We start from the raw sequence: 25,749 nt of genomic DNA, 5'->3' as shown, positions 1-25,749 counted from the left end.
AATCACTTGAGGTCAGGAGTTCGAGACCAGCCTGGCCAACATGATGAAATCCCATCTCTACCAAAAAATATGAAAATTAGTTGGGGGTGGTGGTGTGCGCTTATAGTCCCAGCTACTAGGGAGGCTGAGGTGGGAGAATTGCTTGAATCTGGGAGGCAAGAGGCTGGAGTTAGCTGAGATTGTGCCACTGCACTCCAGCCTTTCTACCTTGGTTTTATTTTACTTACGTTTAGTTGGTTGAGGAACTTGGCAATCTGTTCTTATTAATATATATGATTTTTCATTTAAGCAGACATGTCTATACTGCCTTATATATTTATCTTTATTTATTTATTATTTTTTTTGAGACAGAGTCTTGCTCTATCACCAGGCTGGTGTGCAGTGGCGCGATCTCTGCTCACTGCAACCTCCGGCTCCCAGGTTCAGCTGATTCTTCTGCCTCAGTCTCCTGAGTAGTTGGGACTACAGGCACACGCCACCACGCCCAGCTAATTTTTGTATTTTTAGTAGAGACAGGGTTTTACCATGTTTGCCAGGATGGTCTCCATCTCTTGACCTCGTGATCCATGCACCTCGGCCTCCCAAATTGCTGGGATTACAGGTGTGAGCCACTGTACCCGGCCTCTTAATTCTTATTTTGTTTTTTTGGGAGGCAGGGTCTCGTTCTGTCACCAAGGCTGGAGTGCAGTGGTATGATCATGGCTTAGCACAGCCTTGAACTCCTGGGTTTAAGCAATCCTCCTGCCTCAGCCTACCCAGTAGCTGGGACTACAGGCATGAGCCACCATGCCTAGTCTATTTCTCTCTATTCTGTATCTGTATGTCTTTAGTAATTTCATACCATTAAGTAGTCCTAACATAAATGGCATTGATCTTGTACTAACTGAACATGGACTGGGTCCTTCTCTTCTACTGTGAATTTGTAGTGTTATGTTAGCCATTGCAAGTTGTTTTAAATATAGTGAGTAAACAGGAGTACATTTGTGATGCAAATTGGTGACATGAAAACGTTGGACTCAAAATATGATTAACTAGAATTTGGTTTTGGTGCCAACTTGGTGAATAGAATATATCTGTTTTTCCTTGTTAGTAGGTCAGCATCAGTTATTAAAAGAAAACGCTACTTACATTTCAATTTGAAAAGATCACTTGAGCCTGAGAGGTTGAGGCTGCAGTGAGCTGTGGTTATGCCACTGTACTTTAGCTGAGATGACAAAGCAAGACCCTGGACAGGATCTCGCTCTGTTGCCTAGGCTGGTCTTGAACTCCTGGCCTCAAGTAGTCCTGTTTCAGCCTCCCGAAGTGTTGAAATTACAGACATGAGCCACCGAGCCTTTTCTCAGTTTTTGTGTGGTTGGAAATGTGCCTTGTTTTCTGTACTCTTACATTACTACAAAGAGATTTAAATAAAATCTTTAACATATATTATGTTATAGATGAATAGGTGACTCTCTTGTTTAAGAATCATTGTAGAAGATGAGAATACCAAAAAGTTTTTAAAAAGGCAAGGGAATGGAGAACAAAATTCACCTGTAGGCAAGGAGATGGGATAGGGAAAAGATAAATAATCCTATCCTCAGGCTGTGTTGCTGGTTTCATCTGTTTTATAAGTTATGTTAAATATATTTTGCATGTGTCCAATGTGTTAAGTAATAACCTGGTTTGCAAATCTGGATCTTTTTTTTTTTTTTTTTTAAAGATAGGGTCTCACTTTGTCACCCAGGCTGGAGTGCAACGGCATAAACATGACTTATTGCAGCCTTGACTTTCTGGGCTCAAGTGATCCTTCCACCTCAGCCTGCTGAACAGCTGGGACTGCAAGCACAAGCCACCACATGCAGCTGGTTTATTTTTAGTAGAGATGAGGTCTGACTATGTTGCCCAGACTGGTCTGGAACTTCTGAACTCAAGGAATCTTCCCGCCTAGGCCTCCCAAAGTGCCGGGATTACAGGCACTGTAGCTGGTCTTGGATTTTATTTATTTATTTAATTTTAACTGGTTTTTTTTTGGACAGGGTCTCACTCTGTTGCCCAGCCTGGAGTACCATGGTGCCCTCATAGTTTGCTGCAGCCTCTACCTCCTAGGCTCATGTGATCCTCTTGCCTCAGCCTCCCGAGTAACTGGGACTACAGATACGCACCACCACACTTAGCTAATTATTTTCTATTTTTTGTAGAGATGAGGTCACACTCTGTTACCCAGTGTATTCATTTGTTCTCACGCTGCTGATAAAGACATACCCGAGACTGGATAATTTACAAAGAAAAGAGGTTTAATTGACTCACAGTTCCGCATGGCTGGGGAGACCTCATAATCATAGCACAAGACAAGGAGGAGCAAAGTCGTGTCTTACATGGATGGTGGCAGTCGAGAGCTTGTGTAGGGAGCTCCCCTTGATAAAACCATCTAATCTCATGAGACTTACTCACTATCATGAGAATAGCCTGGGAAAGACCCACCCCCATGATTCAATTACCTCCCACCTGTCCCTTTCACAACACGTGGGAATTGGAGCTACAATTCAAGATGAGATTTGGTTGGGGACACAGCCAAACCATATCACCCAGGATGAATCTTGAGCTCCTGAGATCAAGTAGTCCTCCCCACTCAGCCTCCCAAAGTGCTGGGATTACAGGCATGAGCCACTGTACTTGGCCTTTTTGGATTAATTTAAAAAACTTTTAAAAATTATTATTATTATTATTTTTTTTGAGACAGGGTCTCACTCTGTCACCCAGGCTGGAGTGCAGTGGCACCATCAGGGCTTATTGCAGCCTTGACCTCCCTGGCTCAAGCTGTCCTCCCACCTAGGCGCTCCTGAGTAGTTGGGACTACAGGCATGTGCCACCATACCCAGCTGATTTTTTTTGAACTTCATAGAGATGAGGTCTCACTATGTTGCCTAGGCTGGTCCCCTGAGCTGAAATGATCCTCCCACCTCGACCTCCCAAAGTGCTGGGATTACAGGTGTGAGCCACCGTGCCCAGCCTAGATTGATTTTATTTATTTATTTGTTTTTGAGAGAGTTTTGCTCTTGTTGTCCAGGCTGGAGTGCAATGGCATGATCTTGGCTCACTACAATGCCTGCCTCCTTGGTTCAAGCGATTCTTCTGCCTCGGCCTCCCGAGTAGCTGGGATTACAGGCATGTACCACCATGTCGGCTAATTTTGTATTTTTAATTGAGACAGGGTTTCACCATGCTGGTCAGGCTGGTCTTGAACTCCTGACCTCAGGTGATCCACCCGCCTCAGCTTCCCAAAGTACTGGAATTACAGGCGTGAGCCACTGTGCCCTGCCCTAGATTGATTTTTGAAGCAATTATTGTTATGGGTAAAGATACTTTATAAAAATAAGGGCCTTAGAAACCATCAAATTTATTTACATTATAGCAAATTGTTTTTTGCTTTTTGTTAGTGTCCATTGTCCATTACCTCCTTGCTTTTTATTCTTTAGTGCTTCTTGCTTTTTGATTAGTGTTGGCGTGATATGTCTTTTTCCTTCATTTAATTTTAAACTCGTTTTTGTCATTTTATTTAACATGGGCTTCTGGTAAGCAGCATGTAGACCTTCACATTACCTGTAGGTAGAGACATAAATTTGAAGAGTTGCGGGTGGGGACAGCCCAAGAGAATCCTTGAAAAAGAGTAGAGGGCATGGAAGACCTAGATATGGCAGATAAAATCATTCCAGAAAGAGAAAGTCTAGCACTAAAGGGCAAAATACAGAGTGCGTGTTCATAGCATTTACTATAGGGAATGGGCTTCAGAGGGGCAGCCGCTGAGGGAGAAACAGTGATATATTGAGAAGGACCAGTTACCCTGGAGAGCTTGGCAAAGAAAGAAGAAAAAAAATAGACGAAAATTAAAGATATTGTAGAAATAGCAATAAAGCAGCCAATCCTCATCTTCCTTGCCACCCACCCATAGAGCAGTCTTTAAAAGAAACTGCCCAGAAGAGGGTATGGCAGGAGCATACAATTTGAACTTAGAACCTTGTCCATGACATGAAGAGAAAGGGCTTATCATTCTAATTACTCAGCATGTACATTTTACGTTCTTTTTACACTTTTTATTGTTTCACATGTTATAATTTTGTGTAGCCATTCTCACATGAATGCTTACGTGTGGTTCCAGTGTATGTAACAGGTATAAGCAAAGTTATTTTCCATGAAGGCAGGTGTTCTGGACCTGCTGCTTCTTGGCATTTAAATGGCTCCCAAGGTGCCTTTCTGCAGAAGACGGTTTGAAAATCTTGCTCTTTAGTTGTTTGGTTGTTTGTAGTTTATATCCTCAGTTCTCTGAGGTGTCAGGTTGGTTCCCATTGAATATTTGTGTTGCAGTTGCAGTTGATTTTGTTTTGTTTATTCTTTTTTGAAATGTATTTTTTTTATCTTTTCATGTATTGAAATATGTATTGAAATATGTATTGACTTAAGGGCTTTAGGTAATACTGTGCTCAGCTTTAAATGAATGAGCTTTCCTTTTTTTTTTTTTTTTTTTTTTTCTGAGATGGAGTCTAACTCTGTCGCCCAGGTTGGAGTGCAGCAGTATGATCTCAGCTCACTGCAACCTCTGCCTCCCAGGCCCAAGCGATTCTTCTCCCTCAGCCTCCTGAGTACCTGGGATTACAGGGGCCCGCCACCAGGCCCGGCTAATTTTTGTATTTTTAGTAGAGATGGGGTTTTGCCATTTTGGCCAGGTTGGTCTCAAACTCCTGACCTCAAGGCATTCGCCTGCCTCAGCGTCCCAAAGTGCTGGGATTACATGCATGAGCCACAGTGCCTGGCCTGAACGAGCTTTTCTTTAAGGAACTCAGTCTACTTTGAAATATTAAGCTGCCTTTTTCATAAATTCAATAGATCAATAATAACAGAGACATTAATAATTGTATTAATTATCTACTAACTCTCTATGGCATTCATGTGCCAGGCACTGTTTTGAGTCCTTTTTCTGTGTTAACTTAGCTGGTCTTCTTAAAACCATGTGAGACACACGCTTGTAATCCCAGCACTTTGGGAGGCCGAGGCAGGCGGATCACGAGGTCAGGAGATCGAGACCATGGTGAAACCCCGTCTCTACTAAAAATACAAAAAAAAATTAGCCGGGCGTGGTGGCAGGCGTCTGTAGTCCCAGCTACTCAGAGAGGCTGAGGCAGGAGAATGGCGTGAACCCGGGAGGCGGAGCTTGCAGTGAGCCGAGATTGCGCCACTGCACTCCAGCCTGGGCGACAGAGCGAGACTCCGTCTCAAAAAAAAAAAAAAAAAAAAAAAAAACCATGTGAGACACCAGACTGTTATTCTCCATATTTTAAAGATGAGAGAACTGAGGCAAAGAGAGATAAGTCACTTATTCAAGAAAATGGCAGATCCAGGATTTGAACCTAAGCAGTCTTGAGTGTCTGTGTTCTTAACCATTACTCTGCTTCTTCAGTTAACTTTGGATCCCATTTATACTATTATTTTCAAGACTAGCAATTTTGGCCAGGAGCAGTGGCTCATGCTTGTAATCTCAGCACTTTGGGAGGCAAATGTGGGAGGATTGCTTGAGGCCAGGACTTCGAGACCAGCTTGGGCAACATAGTGAGACTTTATCTTTACAATAAAAAGTTAAAAAAATAAATAAATAAAAAGACTAGCAATCTTATTTAAATGACACATGTAGTTTGTTCAATTTCTCACCATTTTCACTGTTGTTGTTCTAGTTTATCTACTGTCTAGTCCACTGCATTGGTCTCTTATCTTTGCTTCTACTCCTAATCTCTTCATAGTCTTTTTTGTTTAGGAGTTACAATGATCCTTTAAAGTATAATCAGATAAAGTATAAATTTTTTTTTTTTTTTTTGTGGCGGAGTCTTACTCTGTCTCCGAGGCTGGAGTGCAGTGGCACGATCTCGGCTCACTGCAACCTCTGCTCCCGGGTTCACGCCATTCTCCTGCCTCAGCCTCCTGAGTAGCTGGGACTATAGGTGCCCGCCACCACGCCTGGCTATTTTTTTTTGTATTTTTAGTAGAGATGGGGTTTCACCATGTTAGCCAGGATGGTCTCGATCTCCTGACCTCGTGATCTGCCCACCTCTGCCTCCCAAAGTGCTGGGATTACAGGCGTGAGCCACCGCACCTGGCCCAATAAAGTATAATTTTTTTATGGAGACAAGGTCTTGCTTTGTAACCCAGTCTGGTCTCACTCTCTTCCTCAGGTTCCTCCACTGAACTTCTCAGTCCATTTAGGATAAAATACAAAGGTTTAGAATAAAATGTTTGGTTTGTACAGCCCTTTATAATCTAACAGTGGTACTTCTCTGACATCATCTCCCACCTTCCCTGTGTTGCTGAGCTCCAACCACTTTCTTCTGCTTTGCACCTAAATGCTTGCTATTCCTTCTGTGTGGCCTCCTTGCACAGATAACTGCTTAGCTCACATCCTTGCTTGACTTAGGTATCCTTCAAATGTCCCCTCCTCAACAAAGCCTTTCCTGACTGTGATATTCAAATTACCAAAACTCACATCACCCATTCAGCTTTTACCCTACATTATGTTTATAGCAGTTAAGCTACTACTTGACCTCCTGAGCTTGAACAAGCCTCCCACCTCAGTTTCCCAAGTAACTGGGACTACAGGGGCACACTGGCATGCCTGGCTAATTTTTGTATTTTTTGTGGAGACAGGGTTTCACCGTGTTGCCCAGGCTGGTCTTGAACTCTGGAGCTCAAGCAATCCACCTGTTTAGCCTCCCAAAGTGCTGGGATTAATAGGCGTGAGCCACCGCACCTAGCCTATTGTCACTTTCATTTGATTGTAAGCTACACAGGAGTAAGACCTTGTGGGTCTTGTTGACTCAGTGGCTAACACATATAGCAGGTGCTCAAAAAAATTTTTATAAAGGGATGAGTTCTTGCTCTGTTGCCCAGACTGTAGTACAGTGGTGTTATCATAGCTCACTGTAGCCTAGAACTCCTGTGCTCAAGTGATCCTTCTTTCTTAGCCTCCCAAGTAGCTGAGACTACAGATGTGTACCACCACACCTAGCTAATTTTTAAATTTTTTATGGAGACAAGATCTTGGCTTTGTTACCGAGTCTGGTATCAACCTCCTGGCTTCAGGGGATCCTCCCGCCTTGACCTCCCGAAGTGGTGGGATTACAGGCATGAGCCACTGTGCTTGGCCTCAGTACATTTTTTGTTTAATAAATGGACTAAAGAAATGCCTATACTAATGTATTAGTGCTATGAGTAAGTGAAAGTGAGTTTGACGTTCCTCTTCAACTTTTTCTCTTTGGAACTGCACTCTCAGATTCAGATGCTCAGTATCAGGCCATTGGGTTTTACTCATCTCATTGTTTCTCCCTCACTAGGCCAGTGAGTCAGCAGTAATCCATCAGTTCCCTTATTATGTTTGTTGTGAAACATATTTTGGTACCTTTTAAGTTCTCAACTTAAGTTATTTTTCATGGAAATAAAATTTATCTCATTCTTCCTGAATTGTAATGGTATGCCACACAAAATTGTATACTTAAGATTTTCTAGGAATAAGTAGTGCCTCTTAGACATCGTATGTTTAAGCTAGAGCAATGTTTTTCAACCTTTTAAAAAAATTATCTCTTACCTCCCCCAAATATTCAAATTTAAGTTAATTTCCTAGCTCCTTAGCCAGAGGAATTTAATGCTAAGGAATAATGAAGAATCTAAACACTAAATAGTACAAGTTGAGCTTTGGAGTACCACAAACCATTGCAATAGCTAAGATTTTTTTTTTTTTTTTTTTTTTTTTTTGCGTGCCCTACCCTAATTTTTATCCCATTGAAAGCAGTATCATTGTTGCTCTCTCCTACTCTTCCCTTTTCCTAACTGATAATATGTGGGCTGTGTTTAATTTACATAAGTAAATCAATTTCAGATATTTATTTTTACTTGGATTTTGGTCAACCTTAATGAAATATGGGTGGTTTTTTATTATGCCGTATACATATTTATTTAGACATATTGGTAAAATAAATGATGTGAATTTTACTATTCAAGTAGGACTTTCAATTTATTTTTATTTTTATTTTTTTGAGACAGGGTCTGGCTCTGTTGCCCATGCTGGAGTGGCAGTGGCGTGTTCTTGGCTTACTGCAACCTCCACTTCCTGGGCTCAAGCCTCCCACCTCAGCCTCCCAAGTAGCTGGGACTGCAGGTGTTTGCTACTGCGCCTGACTAATTTTTGTATTTTTTTTGTAGAGACAGGGTTTTGCCATGTTGCCCAGGGTGGGCTTGAACTCCTGGGCTCAAGTGATCTGGCCACCTCAGTGTCCCAAAGTGCTGGGGTTATAGATGTGAGCAGTCATGCTAGGCTAGCTTTTTTCATAACACTGTTTATCTAATAATAGTTTTTACCTTCATTATGGACCCTTCAAATGCTTGGGATGGGGGAAAACAGATTACAATTTAAAACTGTAATGTAGATTTTAAATATTTCAGTAGTATTTCTGACATTAATTAAATGAAATCTGAGACCTACTCCTATTTTCTGAGCCATGCTTTCTAACTTCTGTTAACTTCAGAAGTTTGTGAATCACATTTACCTGTGTCTGTTTCAGTTATAAACCGGTGGACCATAAGCTTATTTGGCTACCCTTACGGGAGGCATTTGAGGAACTCTTTGCTCAGACATTTTCCAAGAAACAAAACTTTACGTTCTTGGGGCACATTCAGACCTGTTACAGACAGAAACGGTGGCATGATCTCCTGAGACTAATGCAGCATGTACACAAGTCTGCTGTTAACAAGGATGGAAAAGACAGTGAAACTGGTAAGGATGTGACCCAGGCTGCGATGGGGGAGGGCATGGGGGCTGGGCTTTAGTTAACGTATTAGTTTCGGGGAAGAGTAAAGCAATACAAATTGGAGCTTTCTAGGACTTTGGCAGAAGTGACAAATTATGAAGTATTGTGCCCCATTATTCACTTGATTTCCACAAAAACAGATGACTGGTAATGCTGATGTGCAAGTACTATTTAGTGGTCAGTAAGGCACATTTCCTCAGAAAAAGCTTATTTCTAAGGAGCTAGATTCCATAGCCAAGAGGCTTTTGCTGGCTTAGTTTACTTCTGTGTGGTTCCTTATCTGTAAAGCAGGAATAAAAATAACTAGTCCAGAGGGTTGTTGTGAGGGATAAATGAGGCAGTTAATACATACATATTCATACATGTGGGCTAGTTAGTGTCATGTCTGGCATTTAGTTAGCATTATATAAGTTTTTAGACTTAGTGTTTTATGTAAGATGCTTAATTTTTGTGTGTTTTGTTAATTGTATTTGTTTGTTTAAAAGTTGTATATATTACAATTCAAAATGTGTGCTAAATTCTTGTCTTTCTTTTTTAGGGTTACTCATAAAAGAGAAATGGGAAGCATTTGGTCTTAGACTCAACCATGCCCAACAACAGATGAAAATGACTGAAAATACCTTATTGTTCGCATTTGTAGAGGTATTTCTGTTTTCGTTATTTAGTTTATGGGAACGTTGATTTTATGCAAAACACAATGTTTCAGGCAGGTTACTATTTTGTATTGTCTTAATGAAATAATGATTTTGGGAGAAGATTTTGAAAAGTGTCCTTCATGGTAATTATGGCAATTATAAAGTCTTAATGAGCACCATCATTATTTAAATAAAAATTTTAAAAGTACAAATTGATAAATTATAATTGTATGTATTCATGGGGTACAAAAGGGTGTTATGATTTATGAATACAGTGTGGAGTAACTAAAGCTAGTTAACATCCTCATCTCAAATACCGTTTTTTGTGGTAAGAACATTTGAAATGTACTGCCTTAGTAATTTTGAAATGTACAAAACATTATTATTTATGGCATGGTTGCCATGCTATGCAATATCCATCTCAAAGGGAAGAAAGCTTATTTTTTTCTGTCTAACTAAGGCTTTGTACTTTCTTTTCTTTTCCTTTTTTTTTTTTTGAGACAGAGTCTCACTCTGTCCCCCAGGCTGGAGTGCAGTGGCACAGTCTCGGCTCACTGCAAGCTCCGCCTCTTGGGTTCACACCATTCTCCTGCCTCAGCCTCCTGAGTAGCTGGGACTACAAGTGCATGCCACCATGCCCGACTAATTTTTTGTTTTTGTATTTTTAGTAGAGACGGAGTTTCACCGTGTTAGCCAGGATGGTCTTGTCTCCTGACCTCGTGATCTGCCAGCCTTGGCCTCCTAAAGTTCTGGGATTACAGGCATGAGCCACCGCGCCCAGCCAAGGATTTATTTATTTATTTATTTATTTTTTGAGACAGAGTCTCGCTCTTTCACCCAGGCTGGAGTGCAGTGGCGTGATCTCGGCTCTCTGCAGGCTCCGCCCCCCGGGGAATCACGCCATTCTCCTGCCTCAGCCTCCCGCGTAGCTGGGACTACAGGCGCCCGCCACCTCGCCCAGCTAATTTTTTGTATTTTTAGTAGAGACGGGGTTTCACCGTGTTAGCCAGGATGGTCTCGATCTCCTGACCTCGTAATCCGTCCGCCTCGGCTTCCCAAAGTGCTGGGATTACAGGCGTGAGCCACCGCGCCCGGCCCCGGCCAAGGCTTTATACTCTCATTACTCTATACTCCCTAACTCTCCAGCCTCTGCTAACTACCATTCTGCTGGCTGCTTCTTTGAGTTCTATTGTTTTAGATTTCACATGTAAGTGAGAACATGCGATACTTGTCTTTCTGTGCCTGGCTTGTTTCACTTAGCATAATATTCTCTGGTTCTATTTATGTCATAGCAAATGACAAAATTTATTTCTTTTTCCAAGCCAAATAAGATTCCATCAGATTCCACTGTTTGTATATATGTATCTATACAACATTTTCTTTATTCATCTGTTGATGGAGACAGGTTGATTCTATATCTTTTTTGAGACAGAGTCTCGCTCTGTCACCCAGGCTGGAGTGCAGTGGCGCAATCTCGGCTCACTGCAAGCTCCGCCTCCCGGGTTCACGCCATTCTCCTGCCTCAGCCTCTCCGAGTAGCTGGGACTACAGGCGCCCGCCACCACGCCCGGCTAATTTTTTGTATTTTTTTTTTTAGTAGAGATGGGGTTTCACCGTGGTCTCGATCTCCTGACCTCATGATCCGCCCGCCTTGGCCTCCCAAAGTGCTGGGATTACAAGCGTGAGCCACCGCGCCCGGCCTCTATATCTTGACTATTGTGCATAGTGGTGCAATGAACAGGGGACTGCAGACATCCCTTCGACATACTGTTTTCAGATTTGTTGGGGGAATACCTTAGAAGTGAGATTGTTGGATCTATTATTATTTTTAAAGATGCAATTGATGACAGCTAGTGAACTCTGGATTCTTTCTCTTGCCATGTGTGTCTCCGGGGAAAGAGTGTGTGGATGTGAGAGAGGGATTTGGACCCGTTCACTTAATTGCCTCAATTTTAATCCCAGGGCATGGACATCTCTACTGTTTGCTGTCCTGTGACCCTGTAGGAAGGATCAACTTGGTTTAATATTTGTGGCTTGGGCATTAAAAAAAAAGTTTGTTTCTGTGACAGTCCTTAGATGAAGCCCTAGAGGAAGCAGGAGTCTTACTTGATGATGTTTTAGTAACAGAGGTCTACTCAACCATACATTATGGGTGTGGAAAATTTGGTCATCAGAATTATTCTTTTTTTTTTTTTTGAGACGGAGTCTGACTCTGTCACCCAGGCTGGAGTGCAGTGGCGCAATCTTGGCTCACTGCAACCTCTGCCTCCTGGGTTGAAGCAATTCTCCTGCCTCAGCCTCTGGAGTAGCTGAGATTACAGGTGTGTGCCACCATGCCCAGCTAATTTTTGTATTTTTACTAGAGACAGGGTTTTGCCATGTTGGCCAGGCTGGTGTTAGAACTCCTGACCTCAGGTGATCCACCCACCTTGGCCTTCCAGAGTGCTGGGATTACAGACATGAGCTATTGCCCCTGGCCCCAGAACTATTCTTTTTTTTTTTTTTTTGAGACAGAGTTTTGCTTTTGTCACCCAGGCTGGAGTGCAATGGCAGGATGTCGGCTCACTGCAACCTCCGCCTCCCAGGTTCAAGCGATTCTCCTGCCTCAGCCTCCTGAGTAGCTGGGATTAAGGGTGCGAGCCACAACGCCCAGCTATTTTTTGTATTTTTAATAGAGACGGGATTTCACTATGTTGGTCAGGCTGGTGTCGAACTCCTGACCTCCAGTGATCCGCCCACCTCACCCTCCCAAAGTGCTAGGGTTACAGACATGAGCCACCACACCCAGCCCAGAATTATTCTTAATAGGATTATTTCTAAAACCAATTAAATTGTTGTGTTCTCAAAACAAGGCTTATGTTTTATGACTTAGTAATATACTGGAGTTAATATATTTGTTCTGTTTTATGTTTTTCAGTTAAATTTGTAGTAGATTGTTAGGATGAGCATGAAAACAAAAGCATAAAGCAGCTTAATAGTAAAATAGTTTTTGATGTGTCAACTGAGTAGATTATTAGATTTGTTTTTATTGCTCTAGGAAATAGAATTTGAAGAGATAACACCAGTGTACTAAAGCCAAGGGATGATGCATTTTGATCTTCAGCAAGTGTGAAAGTCAGTGTATGACAATCACTAAACACTCTGGGATTTAGACATTTGTCTAATCTTGGTATAGCCTGACCCTATATTTATTTTGAGTTTTAATAGCCACTTGGGTGCCTTTAAACACCTGACTACAATGTAAGCTATTTACCTGACCATCCACATAAACAGAGGATTTAGTTTATTGCATCTCTCTGTTAGGCTCAAAGATATTCCCTTGACCTTTTTGGACATTTAAAAAATTAACTTGGCCTTAACTCTGCCTATCTGCTGTCAGCCAGTTAAGGCATAGACCCATCAAGTAGGAAAGATTTCCCTCTGTCTCTGTTTCTAACCCTGCTTGCATAACTGTTCTTGGCAAGTGTGCCTTTATTTGACACATTGTTAACATTTTATTTTATCTTTTTCTAGGGTACATTATCTCAGGCTGTAAAGAAAGGAGAGTGGATCTTGTTGGATGAGATTAACTTGGCTGCTCCAGAAATACTAGAATGTCTGAGTGGTTTGCTTGAAGGATCCTCTGGATCCCTGGTGTTGCTGGATCGTGGAGACACAGGTAGCACTTGAATCCCTCGGGATTTGACTTGGTGTCAAGCTCTTTGGCCACTTTAGAGTGAGATTTTTTGTTGTTGTTGTTAGAAGGATGACATGGGCCTCGCAATAAAGATATTAATTTTCTGCAAAGTGCATTGAACTGTTGTTGGGTAGTATGGGGAATGCAAAGAAGAAGAATATAATTTGACAAGGTGTTTGAGTTGTGGATAATAGACACACTTATAAAATAACAGGTGAATGGTTGATAAAAGATAAATAACAGTGAATAAACATACCACAAAAGACTGCAGTATAAGATTAGATTGAATACATAGGTCTGGAAAGTTATTTCAGTGGGGTTTCAGAAAAGACAAGGATGGTGTGAGCAGCCAGCATCAGGCTGGCTGGGCCGGGGTTCTGTGGAATTAGATAATCATACCTTTGTTGAGAATTTATTATTTTCTCTTAATAGAGCCACTGGTTCGGCATCCTGACTTCCGTTTATTTGCCTCTATGAATCCAGCGACTGATGTGGGCAAAAGAAATCTCCCACCAGGAATAAGAAACAGGTGAGGGATTGGTTCTTGGAGACTTTCCTTTTTTGCAACAGGTTCTTGCTCTGTTGCCCAGGTTGGAGTGCAGTGGCGTAATCTTGGCTTACTGCAAGTCCCCGGTTCAAGCAGTCCTCCCACCTCCCACCTCCCACCTCCCACCTCCCACCTCCCACCTCCCACCTCAGAATCCTGAATAGCCAGGATTATGGGCACATGCCACCACACCCAGCTTTTTTTTTTTTTCCTGAGATGGAGTCTTGCTTTGTTGCCCAGGCTGGAGTGCAGTGGTGCGATTTTGGCTCACCATAACCTCCACCTCCTGGGTTCAAGCGCTTCTCCTGCCTCAGCCTCCCGAGTAGCTGGGACTACAGGTGCACGCCACCATGACTGGCTGATTTCTCTATTTTTTTTTTTTAGTAGACACGGGGTTTCACTATGTTGGCCAGGCTGGTCTCGAACTCATGACCTTGTGATCTGCCTGCCTCAGCCTCCCAAAGTGCTGGGATTACAGGTGTGAGCCACTGTGCCCGGCCTCAAGTTTTTGTATTTTTAGCAGACATGGGATTTCGCCATGTTGCCTAGGCTGGTCTCTAACTGGGCTCAAGAGATCTGCCTGCCTTGACTTCCCACAGTGCTGGGATTACCAAGACTTCCTTTTAAGATTCTCTTTATTTCTAGATTGGTGATATTAATGTAACCGAACTTTAGAGTAATGCTTGAAATTGCCTCTGTTAGAGGAATCTTTATTACCTTATTTGTCGTATTCCTCTGCTTTCTGTAGGTGGTAGGCATATGGGAATCTTCAGAACACTGGAGAATTTTTCCCTTTGTGTTAGTATGACAGTGGATATTGTTGAAAATAAAAATCTTTCCTTCCTCAGGTAATCTTTTGGCTATTAGAAAAATTTCATAACACAATATAACAGGAAAACATATCCCAGTATACGTATATTTTAGGAACACAGTCCTCTTTGGATGAGGCTAATGATTTGAAAAGGGCTTTAAAGTTTCTTTTATTTTTTGCCACTAAGCGCTGACGTGAACAAAATACTTAATTGTTGGTGTTTTATGTAGGTAACATTTGGGACAAAATAAATTAAATGACCAGATTTATTGTTGGTAACCGTTTACTTCATTTTGAGTTTTAAAATAGTAAGTTTATTAGATCCTCTCTCTTCATTATAAAGCAATAAAAGCTTGTTAGGGAAGCTTTAGAAACTACATTAAAGTAGTTGGTTTCTCTTCAACCATTTTGTTTTTGATGGTGAGGGGGCTTGTTTTTTATTGCACTTATTTTTTTAAATATGCGGTTCTGATAATACCTGAAAATGAGGATAATTAATTCTTATTTTTGTATCTTTTTTTTTTTTGAGATGGGAGTCTCCCTCTGTCGCCCAGGCTGGAGTGCAGTGGCGCCATCTCGGCTCACTGCAGGCTCTGCCTTCTGGGTTCATGCCATTCTCCTGCCTCAGCCTCCCGAGTAGTTGGGACTACAGGCGCCCGCCAACATACTCGGCTAATTTTTGTATTTTTAGTAGAGACGGGGTTTCACCATGTTAGCCAGGATGGCCTCGATCTCCTGACCTCGTGATCCACCGGCCTGGGCCTCCCAAAGTGCTGGGATTACAGGCGTGAGCCACCGCACCGGCTTTTGTATCTTTTTCTTCTTGTAAGGACTATACGTAGAAGACTTATTGTATAGAAGAAGCAATAATGGTATATTTTTGGTAATGGTTACATTATCCTTTAATTATGATCAGTTTTTATATCAGGTTGACAGACATTTTATACTGCAAGCAGTTAAAATGAGCTGACATAGCTTCTGTTTCATGTTTTTCTATTGTCAACGTAGTTATATTAACTTCCTAAAAAGTGTTTATTATGTATGGTTTTACAGGTTCACAGAACTTTATGTAGAAGAATTAGAAAGCAAAGAAGACTTACAGGTTCTTGTTGTAGATTATCTGAAAGGATTGAGTGTGAACAAGAATACAGTGCAAGGAATCATAAAGTAGGTTCCCTTTGGTATGTCTTTATAAACTCTTTCTCTGAACATGAAAATGTGCTACTCATGCACACACACAAATATGTATTCTTTTTTACTTCTAACTTGAGAAAACTGATGGCAGGATTATTATTTAGATTCTTTTGTAAAGTTGGAACCTGATATGAACTCCTTCAGGTTTTTCTAAGGAAATTACATAGAAAGCTGTGAATCACTACCTATGAGAAGATATAAACTATCAGATAATGGTCTCGTGATTGCCTCTATATTCATAGCTGAGGGTTTGAATTCTTGGAGATGTACATGGCTTGCGTTTTGAATGTCTTGAAGAAGGTTTTCTATTTGCAATATTTATACTAGCTATGTGGGTTGTAAGGAGAAAAGGGTTAATATAATTGATTGTGTCAGGTTTGGAATTAATGGAAGCTTAGCCTAATAAATAATAGAGTAGTTATGTGGCTTATGCTTTAATTTGAGACTGTTATTCCTGTTTTTTGTATGCCATATGGACAATGTGCAATCTTTTGTGTCAGACAACCTCAATTCTAGTATTGGTTCTATGAGAAACTAATTGAGTCATTCTGGGCTAGTAACTTAATTGTGTGTTCTCCAGAAAGAAATACAACATGTAAAAGGATTGAAATAGGGTGATATTAATGTTTTACTGTGTATTTGTGCATTTTTTCTCTTCCTTAATACAAATACTTATTGAGTGCCCTGGTGCTAGGGATATAGCTATGAGTAAGGCAGACAAAATCTTGGTTCTTCTCATTGAGCTTTAATTCTAGAGGAGTCATATACTAATCTAAATATATTAAATAGATTAGTCAACGAGGCATGTGTTTAGAATGCTTCAGAATGGTTTACCACACCACACCCTAAATTGGAATACGTTTTGTTAGGCAAGAATATTTGGACAAAAGTATAAATACGTATAGTTAAGATTCCAGATGCTAAAGGTAAACTTTTATAAGTGCCTTATTTTATCTAAAGAGGTAGATAAAGGATAAAATGAGGCACTTATAAAATACTGATAGTACAAGTAGTATATATTCCATGTATTAAAAACCCAGTTCCAAAACACAGGTTCTTTCTACACAAGAAAAAATATTCTGTTAGATAGCAAAGAGGCAAGATAAAGCTCATTTGGGCAGGAACTTGAATTTCATCTGTGATGCATTCATACTTGGTTTCATTTGACCTTATGGTGCTAATTGATCATGAATTTCACAAAGTGCAAGACCTGCATGTTTCAGTCTGAAACTTTTCCCATCCTGTCATCATCTGGACTTCTAAAGTGTGGTAGTGACAATAGTAATGGCCATCGTCTCCTCCTGCTTTTTAACGTTTTGTCAGTACTAATTATAGCCATATTTGTAGCCTTTCAAAACACCATGCATTGTTTGCCATGTCTTTATTCATCCCCATTTTAGATTGCATAGGAACTTTGTTTGTCCCTTAAGCTTGAACAGACTCTGGAACACAGAAGCTTCTCACCTCTCTTTATCAGTACCTTTTTTTCTAGAGGAATTGCACATTGCACTTCCCAGTTTCCCAAAGGAAATAGATAGGTGTTCATTTTTTTATTTTGAAAGATATCTCTGAGTATGTGAAAAGTAGATTTAAAAGAGACTAAGATATTTTGATGCATGCCCTAGGAAGTTGTATGCATGACCATTTCTGATATAAAAAATGTCCTTTGGGTTTTCTGTAGAGAATTGATAATACTGGATACTTATTAGTAAATAAAATTGCCCGACCTTTATTCTATTTGTAGCTTCTACACAGCTTTGCGGAAAGAGTCTGAGACCAAACTGGTGGATGGCACTGGCCATAGGCCTCACTACAGCCTTCGGACTCTGTGCCGGGCCCTGCGATTTGCAGCCTCCAATCCATGTGGCAACATTCAGCGCTCACTCTATGAGGTCTTTCTGAAGTCTCTTTGACAGGATATGAGCTTAATGGATGGGTTCATGGGAAGGAAGGAATAGGGATGCATATGCCAGGTTGCCTGTGCTTTCCAGTTAGTCAGATCAGCCCATAATACGTCTTGCTAGATCTACCCTGCCCTTTTAAATTAAATATTTTACTTTTTATTTTAAAATTTTTATTTTTAATTATACATAGAGACAGGGTGTCACTGTGTTCCCACTCTGGTCTCGAACTCCTGGGCTCAAGCTGTCCTCCTGCCTTGGCCTCCCAAAGTGCTGAGATTACAGGCATGAACCACCGTGCCTGGCCTACCCTTCCCTTTATCTGCCACCTCACTATATTTAAAAGTTGGGAAGCAGCATCACCTAAGAGGTTAAATTTTGTTCTGGAAATAAGTTTGATTGTATTGCAGAAGGTTATTTAGCATTATGCATATTTGTCTTTTCTTTCTAGGGTTTTTGTTTGGGTTTCTTAACACAGCTTGACAGGGCATCACACCCAATAGTTCAGAAGCTCATCTGTCAACACATCGTCCCTGGTAATGTCAAGAGTCTGCTGAAGCAGGTATGTTCTGTTGTTATTTTTGACTTGTTATACTTGAAGGACTGAATTACCAAATTTTCAGCTGTTTGGTTTTTTTTTTTTTCACATAACTTTTTAATTATAAAGGTAATCTGTTGCAAAAAGTTTAAACATTACAGAAACGTACGTTTAGATGGTGAAAGTTCCCAATAAGCTTGCTCTTTGGAGATTTAAATACTGTGGATAATCTTTCCAGATATACAATGTATATATTTTATTTCCTTACATATCCAAATTTTTGGTATGTGTGTGTTGATTTATTGAGGTAAATTGTAAAATTGTAATATGCATTTAATGTAAGTGGGACTGTCTTATAAGAATATTCTTTTTTTTTTTTTTTTTTTTTTTTTGGGAGATAGAGTCTTGCTCTGTTGCCCAGACTGGAATGCAGTGGTGTAATCTTGGCTCATGGCATTCTCCCCGTCCTTGGCTGAAGTGATTCTCCTGTCTCAGCCTCCCGAGTAGCTGGGATTACAAGCGCATGTCACCATGCCCAGCTAATATTTGTAATTTTAGTAGGGACTGGGTTTCATCATGTTGGCCAGGCTGGTCTCGAACTCCTGACCTCATGATCCGCCCGCCTCGGCTTCCCAAAGTGCTGGGATTACAGGCGTGAGTCACCGTGCCGGGCCCATAAGAATATTCTGTAGCTTTCCTTTTTGACCTAACTGAATCTTGGATATATTTTTGTTTTTGTACCAGAGTTCATTGTGACATGCCTTCTAAGGGCCACATAGCATTTCACTGGATGGGTACACCGTAGTTTCACTGTCTGCGTAGTTTAACTACACAGTTAGGTATAATCTGTATCTTCTGATTGATGGGTCTTTTTTGAGGAGGCAGTAGTGGGGGCGCTGTGATAAACAATAGCCATTTTGGGTTTGACAGGAAATTACAGAATAGCATGGGACTGAAAGAGGCTGAGAGAAACTTGCTCACAATCAACATGTAAATTGGCTTGTTTACATGTTGATTGCTTATTCATTAGGAAGAGAGAGCCCTTGGGACTTGGAGTTTCTTTGGACTCAGCCTTTTAAAAAATCGTACAAGTAACACATGCGTAAATACTTTTGGTAAATTGTAAAAACATTGAGAAAAGACTCAGGTTTGCTTTACCATTATTGTAATCAAATACCAGTCTCTTCCAGTTGGTTTTTTTGTGTGTGTGTGCCTCAGGGTGTGATAGAAACTTAAAAAGATCCTTCCTCCCCTCCCCCTATTGCTTCTCAGCTCAACTGAGGAGGCCTTAAAAGCAGGGCCTAGACGTGTAGCTTGAAATCTAGGGACCAAATGCTCTAGAAGAGTACTTTTCCATAGTTATAGATTTGACCCCCATTTAGCCATTTTTTTACTTATAAAAATGGGAATTTGTATAATTGAACCTAATAACTTAAACCATATCTCAGCAAAGTTATGCCATCATCCACAATATTATCCTTAATGGGCTAGCTGCTCTGAAAAGTCAGTTTTATTTTTAATGTCTTCTAGGCAATCCAGAGTATAATAGCGCAAAACCTCCTTCCTTACTACAACACTGGCCCTTTTTCAGAGAACGTGGTTTATATGAAATTCATGTTTTCGATAAAAATACTTGGAGTGGGCATTTTGATATGTGAGAGAAGAGAACTGGTACATAAACCTTCTGGGAATTTGTTTTGATTCAGTTTTTTTCCAAACCCACCTACTCCACTTCAGTTTTAAAAACAAGATATAACACCATTTTGTTCTCATTCCTCATAATTTTATGTTCATATTTCACCCAGTTTTAGTGTTGAAAGTATGCAGAACAAGACAGCTTGTTCAACAAGTGGCTCTTTTCCTACTTTATGCCCTTCTTTAAGAATGAATAACTGTGGGTTATTCCTTGAACTTCTGTGTCTTTCAGCCTATTCCAGAGCCAAAAGGAGGTCGGCTTATCCAGGTTGAAGGCTACTGGATTGCGGTGGGAGACAAGGAGCCTACAATAGATGAGACGTACATTCTGACATCTTCTGTGAAGCTGAACCTGAGAGATATAGTCCGAGTTGTCTCTGCAGGGTGTGTGGGCTTTTTTCTCGCTGCCCTGAACTTGATACAGGCATAGGCATTGATGACATTTTGGTCTAACTTCCTTAACTTTCAAAGAGCTTTATTCTTGTTCATTGGCCAACTGAACAATTACTTACAAAAGTCAGTACGATAACTTCTTCCTGGTAGAAAACTTTGTTTCTAGTTGTGCAACTTTGGAGGGAGCACTATGGATGCAGATGATTTTATCTGTCTTTAAAGTTGTCTTTTGTTATTTTGCTGATAAATACCACAAATTATTCAGTAAATGGCTAAAAGTTCTACTTACAGTTTCTTACAAATGTTGCCAGCATAGTTGGAATCGCTTTCCTTAGTATTTTTTGAGGAATAATTTTTACAAAGAAACTTCTCAGTGTATAGGAATAAAAATGTTCTTTTGCTTCTTGCAATTTCCAGAAATGTAAAAAGGAAAAAAAAAGGAAAACATGCTCTTTTAATGATGCTGTTAAATGATGTCATCATTTTTTTAAAAAAACAAAAAAACAAAACAGTACTTGGCCAGGTGCAGTGGCTCATGCCTGTAATCCCGGCACTGTGGGAGGCCAAGGCGGTCGGATCACTTGAGCCCAGGGTTTTGAGAACAGCCTGGGCAACATGGCAAGACTCTGTCTCTGCAAAAAATACAAAATTTAGCTGGGCTTGGTGGTGCATGTCTGTAGTCCCAGCTACTCAAGAGGCTGAGGTGGGAGGATCACTTGAGCCTGGGAGGTCGAGGCTGCAGTGAGCTATGATTGCACCACCACACTCCAGCCTGGGTGACAGAGTGAAACCCTTTGTCAAACAAAACAAACCGATATGCCGTTCTGGTTTCTCAGCTTTGTAATTTTTTGTGGTTTTAAGTTGCTTAATTGGCTAATCTTTTACAGAACCTATCCAGTGCTGATTCAGGGAGAGACATCAGTTGGTAAAACAAGCCTGATCCAGTGGCTGGCTGCAGCTACTGGCAACCACTGTGTGCGTATTAACAATCACGAACACACGGATATTCAGGAGTACATTGGTTGTTACGCATCTGACTCCTCAGGGAAGCTTGTCTTTAAAGAAGGTAGGGTTAAGATTCCATTCCATGGACATAGGTGTTTATTCTTTCACACACATTTCCTTAAGTAATATTCTTCATCCTTTCCAATTGAGGCACATGGACCTTTGCTGTAACAGCCGGTTTTTCTCGATACCTGAGCTAAGATAGTTAAGGGGTGATGCATAAAGTGCTGGCTTTCTTTAGGTTCTACTAATCTTGCTGGCTGTATACCGGACTAGGGCCAATTTTCGAGAGGGGAGTTGAAGTGCTGCTTTATTTTCTAGGAATTCAGAGAATGGGGCTAGTGTTAGCCAAAAGGAAGTTGGGAATAGTCAACAGAATGTGGTGATTTAAATGAAATTAGACTGCAGGGGAAAGATTACACAAGAAATATGAGGTATTTTCAGCTGCTTTTCTGTGGGGAAAAAAGGGACTATTTTAATTGAAAATTGTTCCTCCTTGATCTGCAGTGTCATAATTTGTTTTGAGGCAAGACTAGCTATAGAAAGTAATTTGCTTTGAAATTTAATGATAGCCTAGGATTTGTTGATTTGTACATAACGCATTTTAAAACTTTGTACGGATTTATACACTAGTTCTTGCTGTTTGTTTCTTCCTAGGTGTTCTTATTGATGCTATGAGAAAAGGCTATTGGATTATTTTAGATGAATTAAATTTGGCCCCTACTGATGTGTTAGAGGCGCTGAATAGGCTGTTGGATGATAACCGTGAATTGCTCGTAACAGAAACACAGGAAGTTGTTAAAGCACACCCTCGGTTTATGCTTTTTGCCACCCAAAATCCCCCAGGACTTTATGGAGGCAGAAAGGTATGTAGCATTTGTCTCCTTCCTTCAATTTGTTAACACATCAGATCGTAGATTTTTCGTAGTAACAATGAAATGTTTTTACCTCTCCTTTAATATTTTATGGTGAATGTCAGAGCCTCCATATTGGAAATTAAAAGGCACCTTTTACTGCATTCTTCCTGTGCTTTGTCTAGGTCCTTTCTAGAGCCTTCAGGAATCGGTTTGTGGAATTGCACTTTGATGAGTTACCTAGCTCTGAGTTGGAAACAATCTTGCACAAGCGGTGTAGTTTGCCACCCTCCTATTGCAGCAAGTTGGTTAAAGTCATGCTGGATCTTCAGGTACTTAGTTTCAAATGGAATGTGTTGATATACTTGGTGATCAAAATTTCATGGCTTCTTTTGTTAGAAAAAAGAACCTGTCTGTTGATGTATTTTTCCAAGTAGAGATTTTTTTTTATTTTTTATTGTTTTTAATTTTTTTATTATTTATTTTTTTGCAAGACACGGTCTCACTCTACTGTCTTCGCTGGAGTGTAGTGGCACAATCATAGCTTATTGCAGCCTCGACCTCCTGGGCTCAGGTGATCCTCCCATCTCTGACTACTCACTCCTTAGTAGCTGGGACCACAAATGTGCACCGTCATGCCCGGCTACATTTTTTTTTGTAGAGACAAGGTTTCGCCATGTTGCCCAGGCTGGTCTCGAACTCCTGGGCTCAAGGGATTCACCCACCTTGATCTCCCAAAGTTTTGGGATTACAGGTGTGAACCACAGTTCTTGGCCTTCAAGTAGAGGTCTTTTAAATGCTTCCCACTAATATATATTTTTAATTTTTTTAAATCAATCAACAATTTTACATCATTAAAATTTTTCTGATATTTACATATGATGATGATTTTGTATTTGCATATATATTGAAGCATTTTGTTTAGAATGTAATTTGGCTTAGGGAAAACTGGTTTTTGGTTTTTAAATGGATATACTCCTTGAATGGACATAAAGAGATCCATTCTTTGTGGCTCCCCCTCGTCAACTGCAAAGCTATAGCTGATCTTTAAAAATTCCATTTATCTTATGGGGTTAAAAGTATTCTTTATCAGAAAGTATACATTGTCAAACTTCTTTTTAGAAAGCTAATAATAATGAAGACTCCTACCATTATGGTTCCACATTGTTTTACTAATCTTCCTGCATCTTTGCCACCATTTGCATTACTTTTTGTTTGTTTTTTGAGATGGAGCCTCACTCTGTCGCCTGGCTGGAGTGCAGTGGTGCTATCGCGGCTCACTGCAACCTCCGCCTCCTGGGTTGAAGCGATTCCCCTGCCTCAGCCTCCTGAGTAGCTGGGACTATAGGCATGCACCACCAGGCTTGGCTAATTTTTTGTATTTTTAGTAGAGACGTGGTTTCACCATATTGACCAGGATGGTCTCGATCTCCTGACCTCGTGATCTGCCCACCTTGGCCTCCCAAAGTGCTGGGATTACAGGTGTGAGCCACTGCGCCCATTTATGTTACTATTAATCATCTTTTTTTCTATGTGGCTTAAGAAATGTGGAATTCCATTTTATATTCTTAATTTAAACATGAATTTGAACATTTTTCTTCAGAATATTACAAGTTATTTACATTAAAAAATTAATTTTTTTTTTTTTTTTTTTTTTGAGACAGAGTCTCGCTCTGTCGCCCAGGCTGGAGTGCAGTGGCGCAATCTCGGGTCACTGCAAGCTCCCCCTCCCGTGTTCATGCCGTTCTCCTGCCTCAGCCTCCGGAGTAGCTGGGACTACAGGCGCCCGCCACCACGCCTGGCTAATTTTTTGTATTTTTCGTAGAGACGGTTTCACCGTGTTAGCCAGGATGGTCTCGATTTCCTGACCTTGTGATTCCAAAGTGCTGGGATTACAGGCTTGAGCCACCGCGCCCGGCCAAAAAATTAATCTTATTTAGTGGAATGAAATCATTTAAATGGGAGCATAAATTTGTTATGAATTTTATATACATTGTACTACAAACTTAACCATGCATTGCAGCTGATGCCCCTTTTCATTTGTTTTGATACTTCAACAGTCCTATCGCAGAAGTTCTTCAGTGTTTGCTGGAAAGCAGGGCTTCATCACCCTTCGTGATCTGTTCCGATGGGCTGAAAGATACAGATTGGCTGAGCAGACCGAGAAGGAGTATGACTGGCTACAGCATTTAGCCAATGATGGTGTGTTTTCAGTCAAATGCTCTCAATACATAGTTATGTTAAATGTCAAACTTTTTATTAAAACAAATCTTGCCTCAAATTGTGATTGATACATACATTTGACTAGGTATTCCAGAGAGCCTGTTTCCCTCCAGTTCTAACAGCTTTTGTAAATGATCTTATTCCTGCAGGCCTCCATGCTAATAAGGACTGGTTGCTAAGGTTTTCTTACTCTTTGCTTCAGGTAGCCACATGTGAGAGTCAGGATATGGGCATAGCCTCTTTGGGAGTTAGGCAAATGGTAGATGGTAGCTTTGTGGGCCATTTTTCTGGAGTGTCACCACAGATAGTCTGGCTAGTGCTTTATAGACATACAGAAAGCTGATTTGTCAGAAAACATTGGCATTCTGAGAAAAAATTTATATAACCTGAGACTCAGGTTTTGTTTTCCTTTAAAGCATGGGAAAAATTTGTTACTGTTTGTGATAGGATACAAAGTGTTTTGGAATCTTCTGATTTGAAAAGTGCTGATGATTGATTAATGGGCTAGTTAATAAGTAAGAAGAGTATGTAAAACTAGTACAAGAGATTTTTTCTCTACTTGTAAAGAATATTTACATAGAGGAATACTTTTTAAAAAAAACTTTTTTTCTTTCTTTCTTTTTTTTTTAAGATAGAGTCTCCCTCTGTAGCCCAGGCTGGAGTGCAGTGGCACGATCTCAGCTCACTGTAACCTCTGCCTCCCGGGTCTGGGTCTTGGTTCAAGCAGTTCTCCTGCCTCAGCCTCCCGAGTAGCTGGGATTACAGGCAAGTGCCACCATGCCTGGCTAATTTTTGTATTTTTTGTAGAGATGGGGTTTCCCCATGTTGGCCAGGCTGGTTGTAAACTCCTGACCTTGTGATCTGCCCACCTCGGCCTCCCAAAGTGCTGGGATTACAAGTGTGAGCCACCGTGCCCAGCAAAACTTTTTTAGTGAGGTGTAACATACAGTAAAGCATTTTCCCATGTAAAGCATCCCCCAGACCAAGATTTAGAATATTTCCAATAACTCAGTAGGTCTCTTGCCAGTGGAGGTAATCACTACCCTGACTACTGTCACTACTAATTGACTTCTGTCTGATTATCACTACTAATCTGATTGAATGTAATTTTGCCTGTCCTTGAGTTTCACCTAGCTGACACCATGCAGTATGTACTCTTTGGGTTCTGGGTTTTTCACTAAACCTGATGTGAGATTCAGTCATGCCGTTATGTGTATCAGGACTTCATTCTTTTTTTTCTTTTTCTTTTTATGTGGTAATCCACTGTACGAAGACACCATGGTTTGTTTATCCATTCTCTTGGTTATGGACATCTGGATCATTTAAATTTTTTAGTTATGAATAAAGCTTCTCTGAACATTTTTGCGTATGTCTTTTGACACACACGTGTTCATTTGTGTTTGGGGATACTAGAAGTCATATTGCTGAGGCATCGGGCAGATATATGGTTAATTG

General features: G+C 40.7%; 1 protein-coding gene across 4 annotated transcripts in view; it reads left to right on the top strand.

Annotated features, from left to right (window-relative positions):
• MDN1 (midasin AAA ATPase 1) overlaps positions 1 to 25,749 on the top strand; it is a 181,298-nt gene that overhangs the window by 51,499 nt on the left and 104,050 nt on the right. For all 4 annotated transcript variants that reach the window (XM_058435398.1, XM_058435399.1, XM_058435400.1 and 1 more), the window contains 12 exons: positions 8,577 to 8,788; positions 9,361 to 9,464; positions 12,971 to 13,115; positions 13,566 to 13,662; positions 15,545 to 15,658; positions 17,430 to 17,577; positions 18,038 to 18,148; positions 20,052 to 20,203; positions 21,100 to 21,278; positions 21,875 to 22,083; positions 22,257 to 22,403; positions 24,132 to 24,273. In XM_058435398.1, coding sequence (XP_058291381.1) covers positions 8,577 to 8,788; positions 9,361 to 9,464; positions 12,971 to 13,115; positions 13,566 to 13,662; positions 15,545 to 15,658; positions 17,430 to 17,577; positions 18,038 to 18,148; positions 20,052 to 20,203; positions 21,100 to 21,278; positions 21,875 to 22,083; positions 22,257 to 22,403; positions 24,132 to 24,273 — 1,760 coding nt within the window. The remainder of the gene's footprint in view (positions 1 to 8,576; positions 8,789 to 9,360; positions 9,465 to 12,970; positions 13,116 to 13,565; positions 13,663 to 15,544; positions 15,659 to 17,429; positions 17,578 to 18,037; positions 18,149 to 20,051; positions 20,204 to 21,099; positions 21,279 to 21,874; positions 22,084 to 22,256; positions 22,404 to 24,131; positions 24,274 to 25,749) is intronic.

The sequence above is a fragment of the Hylobates moloch genome, unplaced genomic scaffold, assembly GCF_009828535.3.
Source record: "Hylobates moloch isolate HMO894 unplaced genomic scaffold, HMol_V3 SCAFFOLD_2, whole genome shotgun sequence".
In the NCBI taxonomy this organism is placed as follows: Eukaryota; Metazoa; Chordata; class Mammalia; order Primates; family Hylobatidae; genus Hylobates; species Hylobates moloch.
Note: the sequence above shows the minus strand (reverse complement) of the source record. Positions and strands in the feature narration are given on the sequence as shown.